Raw genomic sequence first — 10749 nt, 5'->3', positions numbered from 1 at the left:
GGGGGGGGTGCTACAAATTAAATTTTTCATTAACGCAAGGCAAGCATGCTGTTCAGTAAAGCGTGGATATGTGTTATATATTATATTATTATTACCGTTATTATGATGATTATGATGATGATTCTTCTTCTTCTTCTTCTTCTTTTTGTCATATTATTATTTCTAGTCTGTCTTTGTTGTCAGTGCTTCTTTTGTCTTGGTTTTTCATCAGCGTTTCTAGACCTTTGTTGTGTCAGTGTTTTTCTAATGGACTCTAGTTCAGTCGTTCTAAAGGTTAGAAAAGAAAACATTAATACTCCTTCTTTGTAACATACTTTCTGGCACACACTCATAGCAAAATCGGCAGGATGTGGAAGTTATGTTAAGTTGCGAATTTGGCTGTATGTGTTTTGAATACAATGAATATACGTACAGGTAAAAGAACAAATCCATGACCTGAAAATCTGTTCGTAATGTATGTGTTTCAGCTATTGGTGTTTTTACTCTGCTAGACTGTATGTTTTTTAAATTCTCTCTTTCTTTAGGAAAAAACGATTCAAACAGTCCAGCTCCAGCAACAGTGGAGCCAAAGAGCGTGAACTGTTTCCCACCCCTTCCAGCTCCTCCCAGGGGCCTTCTTTTGTGGGTGGACAATCGATGGCCGCTGGAAACATTCAGTTGTCTAACCCAGCCGTCCAGTTTGTACCCACGAGTTCTGCTGTCTTCTCCAAGCCTCACCAACAGCCTTGGCTTCACGGCAGACTCGCATATGTTCCCAATTCTGGCTCTTACGCCTTCACGCCTACCTCAGGGTCCTCTGTAGACGGGACCAAAGAGCAGGCTGAGAAAGAGATCCAAGCTTTGAGAGACTGTAACAATATGCAGAGCTGTGCCATCACACACTCGGGCAGACACATCGACAATACACTGTATAATCTGATTCCAGGTGCGAATCCTGTTGGCTACTCTAAAGAAAATTGTGTAGGAAATTCGTTCCCAAGCTGCTTAACAGAGCAGGAGTTTGATGGAGAGGAGCAATCCTGGCAGCGGCAAATCAGGTCTTCGAGCAAAAGGAAAGATGCAAATTTTGCCGATCTTCCCCAGGTTAAGTCAGAGCTGGTTTTTACAGGATCAGAGAAGTCAGTTTGTACAGGAGATGTGTGTAGTCCTCCTCTACCCCCATGTTTTGAGGAACCAGACTCTTCGTCTTACCATGCTTCTGATTTCCCCAGTCAAAAATCTCTCCCAATGTGTGGCCCTGCTAATGAAATCTCAGAGAATACATGGAGAGAAGAGGTACAATCAGGTCAGCAACAACAACCACCATCCACATCCGATATTTTGGAAGGGTCATTGAAGTCTTTGCTGAAAAAACCAGTCAATTTGAATTCGTACTCTCAGAGGAAATGTCATGAGAATAATCAGGCAGCTGGAGACGCAGATCAGATGAAGGGGAAGCAAGAGAGTCTTCGTTCATCGGGGCACCGTGTTGTTCTGACAGAAGATGTGCACAGCTCGGCACAATATGGAAAAAAGCTGGAGTCAGCAGTCCAGAAGTTGAGCAAGTTAACGACCGATAAGGAGTCGACGTGTCGTTCGAATGTGAAAGTCGAGAAATATTCTAAAAGTACGAATACTGCTTATAGTAATGAAGTCAAGATGGATTCTCAAGCTTCTGCCCGGGATTCTAGAATTGAGTCAGAATTATCTTCTGAAAAATCTAGTAAAGCTGAAGTGAGAGGTGGTAACACGAGTCATAAAATGGCCTCCTCTGAGCACCTTCTGCCTATACAACCTGCCTTATGTCCTCAGGGGTTGTCAGCACCGTCACTGACCACCTCGCTGGGGACACCGGTCTTTTTCTACCCCGCCCAGAGCCTCAACTCCAGGGACTCGTCCCTCGCCTCGCTGTCCAGCCTGGTCCAGAACATAGTGTACAACTCGCATAGCACAGTGTTCAAGTCTCTGTCTGTGGTTCCTGGAATGACCATGTCTTCCTCTGTGGCCTCCCAAGCTGTGGTCTCCCAGCTGTCTCTGTCTCAAGACAACAACTCCACCAAGACGGTCACTTCTGTGCCGATATTCTCCACCCACATCAGCAACTCTTCCTACAAACCAACTTTGCTCCCGTTGTACATCAGTCCAGCAGGCGTTGGGGCTCTCAGTTTAGCAAAACCTGGTATGAAGTCGGTTCTAACGCAGCCGTCTGCCCTCAAGTTGGTTCAACCGACTACGGTTCCTCTGGTTCAAACTTTGGATGGTAGTGAAGTCAAGATGGAGGCTACCAGTATGTCTCAAGTTATTAACCTTTGCGGAGCTGATGAGCTGAAAATTACTGATGTTCGTTCGTGTGCGGAGGAGGATTTTTTGAGTGCGGATTATATGAAAGGTTTTGAGGAAGTTCAGTGCAACAAGTTACTCAGCTCTGGGGATGCGTGTCCAGACTACTCTGAATGTCATGGGCTGAGTGGGAAGAAACTGGAATTTGACTCTCTCTCATCAGATGAGAGTCACCCGACACTGAGCCAGCGTAGAACCGATGAGAAAAACACTGGCCCGGGACCAGGTAATGCTATAGCTACAGAAGGCAGACCAGGCTGTAAGCACGGGAATGTTCTAAACAGCAAAGTTCTTTCCCAATTACCCCATTCCCAGGCCTTAGAGTCGCTAAAAAGTGCTTTCCTTGAGAAAACGAAAAACACAGCAACTTCCCTCAAGGGAGAAGAAACACAGAAGATCACAGGATCATCCTTCTCCTCTCAGGAGAAAGGTTGTAGTGACTCCAAGAACGTGGTGAGAAGCAAGCTGAATTCTTCATCGTCCAACACGAAGACTCCTCACTGGCGCCGGCTAGCGTGTAGCTCCTGCCAGCTCATCTTCTTCTCTGGCACGGACCTCCTTGTTCACCGCTACGAGCAGCACAGCCACGTGTGTGGAGAGTGTGACGGCCGCTTCCTCTCCCGGGCCCGGCTGGAGCAGCACAAGGCGGCCGACCACCCGGAGATCATCCTGTGCCAGCGCTGTCGCTTCCACACCTTCTCCAAATCCGTCATGGACGACCATTTACGGTAAGCTAGACCAACAGGTTTTTTTTTCTTTCTTTTTTTTTCAGTACTGCAGGGTGCGATGGTGGAGCGGTTAGTGCGCTCGTCTCTGAAATAGAAAGTCTGGGTTCGAGCCTAGGTTCGGACACAGATTTTTTTCGCCCCCTCCTGCACACCCAGCAGTAATGGGTACAGTAGTCTTCGCCTAAACGCACGGTGCTCGGGAGGGCTCCTTAGCGTGTGTTTATACGGAGCGTGCGTTTACAAGAACCTTTGCAAGGGGAGGAAGGGACGCAGTCATATCAATTCCTTACTACTCTAGTGACCTCCCTTGGAGGGAGGGGGTCATTTTGGCCGATAATGTGACGACAGGGATTAAGAGTACAAAGGCATTGAATTGGGGGGAGGGGAGGGGGGGTGCAAACTCAATGTAATGAATTTGCACTATAAACGTCGGGAACAGATAGCCTAAATAGAAACTGTTGGTGATAGTCATAGAGATGACGGACCAGCCACGTGGTTTTCCAAGCGCCCACCCCCGACTGGAAATTCATGCAGGATCATCCTCGAGAAATATTTTCTCATGTGATTCGTTGAACAAGTCCGTTATAAGTTCTTCGAGCGCAGCTTATTAGACTTACTTGGCTACTCTTTAATCCTATAGAAGCCTGTCTAAGTGTTTTACGGCATTTACGCATGTCGCGCATCAGGCTTAGATCTAACTAAACATTACACGCTATCACTCAAACTCAAACACCAGTCAGAAACCTCTCAAAGATACATTTCCAGTAACCAATCAAAAAACATTTCAGTCCCCCCACCCCCAACATTTAACCGTCCAGCCCAAGACCGAGACCTAAGCGTCAGTGGAAAGTAGGGTGTGTAAACGCTGTCCATCACTCTCTTTGTACGGCGTGAGGGGCACTCTCACCAGACATCCGATTTTCTAGTAAATTCTAGGCTCGTCTTATGCAGGCTGGGCAGGTTGTCTTGAAAATTTCACCTTGCCAAGCTTAACTTGTCGGCGTGTTTCGCAGATCGGAGCGTGCGTTTAGAGGGAGTGACCGTGTGTTTGTACGTCTAAATTATATAGTAAAAAACCCGTCAGGTGACAAAAGCGTGCGTTTGAGCGGAGCGTGCTCTTGCGTGGCGTGCGTTTAGGCGGAGACTACTGTACCTGACTTCGAGTTGGGGAAGTAAAGGTGGCGTGGAAAGAAACTGGCAACCCTACCACAATATGCCATAGGCCCAGGAAGTTGTCTCATTAACAAGGCAATCCCCAGTGTCCGGATTGGATGCAGGAACAACTTTTTACTGCAGGTTTGTCAACCATCCCAAATTTTCAGGGACAGTCCCAGATTCAGCAATTAGGAATTTGAAAGCCTTATCATTTAGGCTACACCACATGAATATCCATCCCGCTTGATGTAATTTTATTTGTTGTTTTGTACTTTGATGGGTGTTGAACAAGTTGACAAGCTTGCTGTAAAATGTGATTTGTTTCTTGAAGTTTGAAAACAAGTGCCCAGGCAGGGTGTTAAAGTAGGTGGTTGGCGGGTGCTCTGGTTCGGTTTGCTTTCTCTCTCCTGTCAAATATCTAGCATCCCTGCCTCTCCTCCTTTTATTTGTATATAATACTCTTTAGTAACCCTCTGATTTTCGGCACTTATATAATACTTGTTTGTATTGAGAGTGCTGTAAAACTCATACTAAAACATAAACATAAAGGTGCAGGACTCAATCAGGCAAGGGGCCAAAACTCACATCACACTTGAAGTTGTGGGCCAAACTATAAACACTCGCTGAGCTGTTCAATACTATACCTTTTTCACCCTATGATATAAAAAAAAATTGACAAAAGTTGAAATGATAACAAATCTTGGGATTTTTTGCTCTCATCGTGAATGTTTTAGTACTGGATGTTTGGTATTTTTTCTTGGTAACAAGTTCAATTGTTTGTAGCAGAGATGTTCTGTATTCTGGAGATTTCAAGAAAGACTGCCTGTTCTTTCTGTCTTGGGCCAGATGCCATTGTTTGACAGGTCAGCTTTGGCCTGCAGACCTTGAATTTGACTCCCGTGAGTCGAGGACAAGAACCAGGACAACACCCCCCTCCCCCCCTCCAAATTGGATGGGGGGTAGTGAATTGAACCACTGCCTGTCAACTAGTGGTGAAACCCCATTGATGATGGTGTTATAATAAATAATTATGAAGATCACTTCTATAGCACCCACTCCTTGGTGGCTCAAGTGCTTCACAATAAAATTAAAATTTTTCAACAGCTTGCACTTCCACAATGACTCGATTTGTGCATACCCCAGTCAATTCATTGTACAACAATCCTTTTAAAATACATACACACCCATGGTACTAAGTTTCAACAAAAGAACAAATTTACATAAAAACAATCACTGGGGTTGCTTTTCTCTATGATATTATGGTTTCATTCAAATATCAGCTGAAGTTTTTTCTGTTTTTAAATTAATAAGATGAATATTTGGAATAATTTTCTTTAGTCAGAACACAACATTTCATGTTACTAATGTATGTTGTTCTGTATTGTAAAGCGCTCAGAGCCTGTGTACTTTATTTGGGGTTGAGCGCTATATAAATGTCATTTATTTATTATGAAATATTCCATCAGTTATTTCTTGTACTTTCTCTTCGTGTGGATCATGAAATATTCCATCAGTTATTTCTTGTACTTTCTCTTCGTGTGGATCATGAAATATTCCATCAGTTATTTCTTGTACTTCCTCTTCGTGTGGATCATGAAATATTCCATCAGTTATTTCTTGTACTTTCTCTTCGTGTGGATCATGAAATATTCCATCAGTTATTTCTTGTACTTTCTCTTCGTGTGGATCATGAAATATTCCATCAGTTATTTCTTGTACTTTCTCTTCGTGTGGATCATGAAATATTCCATCAGTTATTTCTTGTACTTTCTCTTTGTGTGGATCATGAAATATTCCATCAGTTATTTCTTGTACTTTCTCTTCATGTGGATCATGAAATATTCCATCACTTACTCACTTGTTCCTTTTGCTCTCCCCCGGGGCGGTGCCACTGACTGAAGTGTCTTTAGGCCATTCCCAAAGGGGGGACATTTCTGGTTCTAGCACAGTAGAATTGTAAATGGGCTGATTCATCATGTCATGCTCATAACTGTGCCTGATCTACAACAAGGAACTGCTGCTTTTTCGTTCCTGATCCTTACTATTGTCATTTTCCTCTACTTCTTCAGTATGTTTGTCACTCTCTTGTGACCTGCTATTTTGGGATGCCTTGATAGTGGAAGCAGACCTTGTGCTGTTGAAGCTAGAGAGGTGAGCTGTCTAAGTCTGATTCCCTGTAAAGACTTCTCTGTTGACACCCACCTCTTGGCGCTCACATGACCTTATGCAGTTGCGAGCGCTGTAAAACCCTCTACTATAAAAAAACAACAAAAAACTTTCTCTTCATTTGGATCCAGAAATGTTCGATCACTTATTTCTTTTTATTTTCCCTTCATTTGGATCCTGAAATTTTCCTTTACTTATTTTACTTTCTTTTCATCTGGATTATGAAATATTCCATCACTTATTTTTTTTACTCTTCTCTTCCTTCGGATTATGAAATATTCCTTCACTTATTTCTTTTACTTTCTATTCATTTGGATTATGAAATATTCCATCACTTATTTCTTTTATTTTCCCTTTCATTTGGATCATGAAATATTCATTCACATATTTCTTTTACTTTCTCTTCATTTGAACAGGGATGTTCACGACCTCGCACCGGAAACGGAAGAAAAGAAGAGTAAAGAGAGGAGTGATGAGAACCCGGCACAAACAGAGTCATCCTGTGAACGAACGACAGGGCAGGGAGAAAATGACAGTCAAAAAGCTAACACAGATGGCGTGTCTGAGAAATGTGAAGGCCCCCTGACGGTTGAAGGAAGGTCTGTTGGCACTGGAAATGTGAACGAGTGTAGATCAGGAGGTGATAAGTTGACAGATGAACCGTTTAGACCGCATACTGTTTCTAGAGATGCTGCTCAAGATTATGGTAATGGAAGTAGACCACAGGACAATGGAAGTAGTCTTCGGGGCAAGGAAGGTACAAAGAGAAAGTTGAAAGAAGACAATATGGGTGACTTTGCAGAATGGGGAAAAAACTGCTCGAGCGGTAATGCTTCTGGTCAGTCGCTGGTGAGCAAAGATGGCCTCCTCCCTAACCAAGGTCAGCCGTGCCCCGGCCCTGTGTTCCCGTCCTTCTCCCACCAACCGGCGGCTCGTTTGTCCCCGAGGTCTGCGGCGTGTGACCCGGTGAGCTCTATGTACAGTCAGGTGATGCAGCATTGCCTCCTCGATGCTCCCCCGTCATTTCTACACATTTCTGACCCGCAGTCTCAGCTACAAGACTTTTCTGACCCGAAACATGAGCGCTCACCTAAATCACAAGTATCCCTACTCCTGGACTTGTCAGAGCCACGAGAACTACAGCAGACACACATGGTGGACTCCCAACCACTTCAACAGCAACAGCAACAACAACAACAAACACAGCAGCAGCAACAACAACAACAACAGACACAACAACAACAACAACAACAGACACAGCAGCAGCAACAACAACAACAACAGACACAGCAACAGCAACAGCAGGAACAGGAGCAGTTCTCATTGGAGATGAATGAGCAACGAGAACAGTTGTCTGAGTGTGACGAGCCTCCACAACTTGTCATTGACACCGGAGAACAGCCGAGTGGGAGAGAAGAGAACTTCTTCAACAACACTTGTCGGCAGGCTGATGTAGGTCAAGGACGTTCGGAGCAGGAGGCTGCAGCAAGTTGGCACCAGGATCAGCCGCTGTGCCTTGTGGTCCACAACCGTCAGCACACAATGGCAGCGGGGGACGGGAAGAATTCCTCAAACAGCCCCAAAGACAATACTTCAGAGGACTGGAAAGCTTTTTCTTCTCTTCTCTCAGTGGACCAGCCACCTCTAGATCTGAGCATGTTGGATCAGGGCGTCAGTTATGTTTGCCCTCCTGACAGTGGTTCTGTTGTCAACACTAGTGCTCCGGTACAGAGCTTCATGCAAACTAGTGAGTATTCTCAAGCTACATACCCTTTTCGGGAAGACGTTTCTACTAACAGATATGGTGTTTGTGAATCTGCGCCGGGCATTGACGCTAAGAAAAAGCTTGTCATGAAAATCAGCCTGAAGCGGTCGGCTGTCGGAAGTCCTCCTGAAGAGGCACCGAGAAAGAAGAGAAAGAGAAAGAGGAGGAGGAAAACGAGAGTAGTGAGTGAAAGTCTAGTTGATACAACAGCTGTGGACATAGATAACCCAGAAGTTGATGATGAGGGAAACTGTGTGCTCCTAGACGCAACAATGGACTCGGCATTATGCCGGCATGGTGTAGAGAGCTTTGCTGAGTTTGATAGTCTTAGGCGTGATGTTTCTGAGACAGAAGAGAACCCCAGAAGCAGTAACGTGAACGTCTCTCACGTAGCCCTAGACGGCAGCTCCTGCAATGACCTAGGAGTAGCAGGGAAAGTTTTGTCGTTGCGTGAACGCCACAGAATGAGCTCCCTGCCTCCGAAGAAAAGAAACTTTAGGAAATCACCGAGGGGTCATGCTAAAAATGAAGAAATGGTGCCTAATGCTGCTGATGCAGTGAATCCAACACTTGTGACAGATGACAAAAGTTTTCCTGATATGGAAAGAGGTACAGTGCACAAGTCCTCCACTGGAAGGTCAGCCAGGTCCCAGGCTACGGCAGAGGGGCAGAGAAAGTGCTCGGGTAAAGAGTTACGATCACACGGCAGGAAAAGCTCAACGTCTTCCGACTCAGCCCAACAAGTGACGGCTTACCCCAGGACTAATGAGGGTGAGTAACATGCACTAGCACTATTTGGCGAAGATTATGAATATGTGTCATGACATGGTGGGATCAGGCGCTCGTCTGTTTTTGGGCATGCGGATTTATTGGTATCATCTTAAAGCTTGTTTGTTTGTCTTGCTATCGGTAAAAAAAAATGCCTTCTATCTTGAATAGAAATCAAGATATTTGAGATTTAAGAAGGTTGGGTTGCCTGGTGTCAAAGGTAGAATTAGTGAAAGAATGGCCGCCAAAGTTTGGTTATTTCCATAGCTTGATAATCCGTGGAAACTGAAAACTTACATTTTTTGTGCCTTTAATCAACATTTTTCAGTAAAATCCAAATAGAAATGTGTCCTCAATTGGACAACAAATGGTGTTAAGCCAAAAAACACAAATTAGATAAAGATTCTTCATTTTCATTATTTTGACGAGCTTCTGATTTCTCCTCGTCGCCCCACATATGACAGACACAGAAAATGATGTGCAGAAAAGTAGGAAGACGTGGACTAATATCAAGAGACTAGCTATACGCCTATACACTGATCCAGGGTGAGAAAGGCATTGATGATGATGATGAATATGAAAGTAACAGCTCTACAGTTGGTTTCAACAATTTTTTCCCCAGGGGATTATGGGTTGGTCGAGGAAAGCACAGAGTTTTCTGGAAAGGACGGCTCTGAGTGTGTAGTCAGTCAGTCAAGTCAACGTACCGGCAGGTATGCGTGCCCTGTACTCAACTGCTCGGCCACTTTCTCTCGGAAATGGTCGATGGACATGCACATCAACAAAGTTCACAGCGGTGTCCTGTCGTGTACCGTCAGTGGCTGCCGAGAGAAGTTTGCCAGCCGTCGCGACCTCCGCCAGCACGTCACCACAGAACACAAGGGCAAGACGCGCAAGTATCTGTGCAGCTGGCCGGGCTGCAGCAAAAGTTTTTACGCCCAGACTCACCTCCAGGTGCACAACCTGACTCACACCGGGGAGAAACCGGTGGCCTGTCAGATCTGTGACTACCGCTGTCGCCAGCGCACCGCCCTCTTATGGCACATGAGGAAGCACGGAATCTTCCAGAGTGGCGGGCCAGAGAGCCCCAGCACCGCTCGCAGCGTCAGTTTGAGGGCTCACAGAAACAAGAGCGCCGGCAGAGATCACACCCCGGCATCTGTAGTGTAGCAGTTCGTCACATGCAGGACTTCTAAGTTTGATTCTTGAGTCGGGAGAAATCTTTATTGAGTCTCTGTCTTTCTGCTGGCATGCTGTATCCCTCTCAGCCTGGGTTGGCTCTGGCAAGAAGGATTTGAAGCGGGCCTCCTAAATGATCTAAATTGTGTTGATGGGGACCTAAAAATATACTTTTAGCCCCTAAAAATCACACACCAGCCCTCTGGCCTGTCCATAGTATGCCTTTGTTTTAAAAATGTTTGTGGTCAACACATTTGATCTATAATATAATCTTACAGAGGCCATTGAGGTAAATTATTGGTAATGTTGTTTTTTTTGTTATTGATTAGTTCAATATGACGATGTGAAAGACTTTCTGCTATTACTGGGGGTGAATAATTGAACTGTAGAGAGAGAAGGTATGAGACAAATTATGTTTAGAATTTGTTCAAAGAATATTTGGACTGCCATAACATTTGACCGTTTTGGTGATAATGTTTACATTGCCATAAAATGCTGTAGTAAATGTGCCAACAAATTTCCAATTATGGAAAATATATGTGAGGGAGTGTGGTGAAATCAGGCGCTCGTCAAAATAATCAAAGTGAAGAAACTGGCGTTTTTCCGCAGGCTTGTGACCAATTATTTTTTTTTATCAAGTTTTCGTTTTTTGGTTCAAAACCTTTCATG

General features: G+C 44.7%; 1 protein-coding gene across 1 annotated transcript in view; it reads left to right on the top strand.

Moving 5' to 3' along the window:
* LOC101852610 overlaps nt 1-10680 on the top strand; it is a gene marked incomplete in the record, with an annotated part of 19867 nt that extends 9187 nt beyond the window's left edge. The window contains 3 exon segments of the mRNA XM_013080184.2: nt 525-3047; nt 6785-8904; nt 9524-10680. Of these exon segments, the coding sequence (XP_012935638.1) occupies nt 525-3047; nt 6785-8904; nt 9524-10071 (5191 nt within the window).
* Nucleotides 10681-10749: the final 69 nt, after the last annotated feature.

The sequence above is a fragment of the Aplysia californica genome, unplaced genomic scaffold, assembly GCF_000002075.1.
Source record: "Aplysia californica isolate F4 #8 unplaced genomic scaffold, AplCal3.0 scaffold00077, whole genome shotgun sequence".
Taxonomy (NCBI): domain Eukaryota; kingdom Metazoa; phylum Mollusca; class Gastropoda; order Aplysiida; family Aplysiidae; genus Aplysia; species Aplysia californica.
This window is presented reverse-complemented; position numbering and strand designations above follow the sequence as displayed.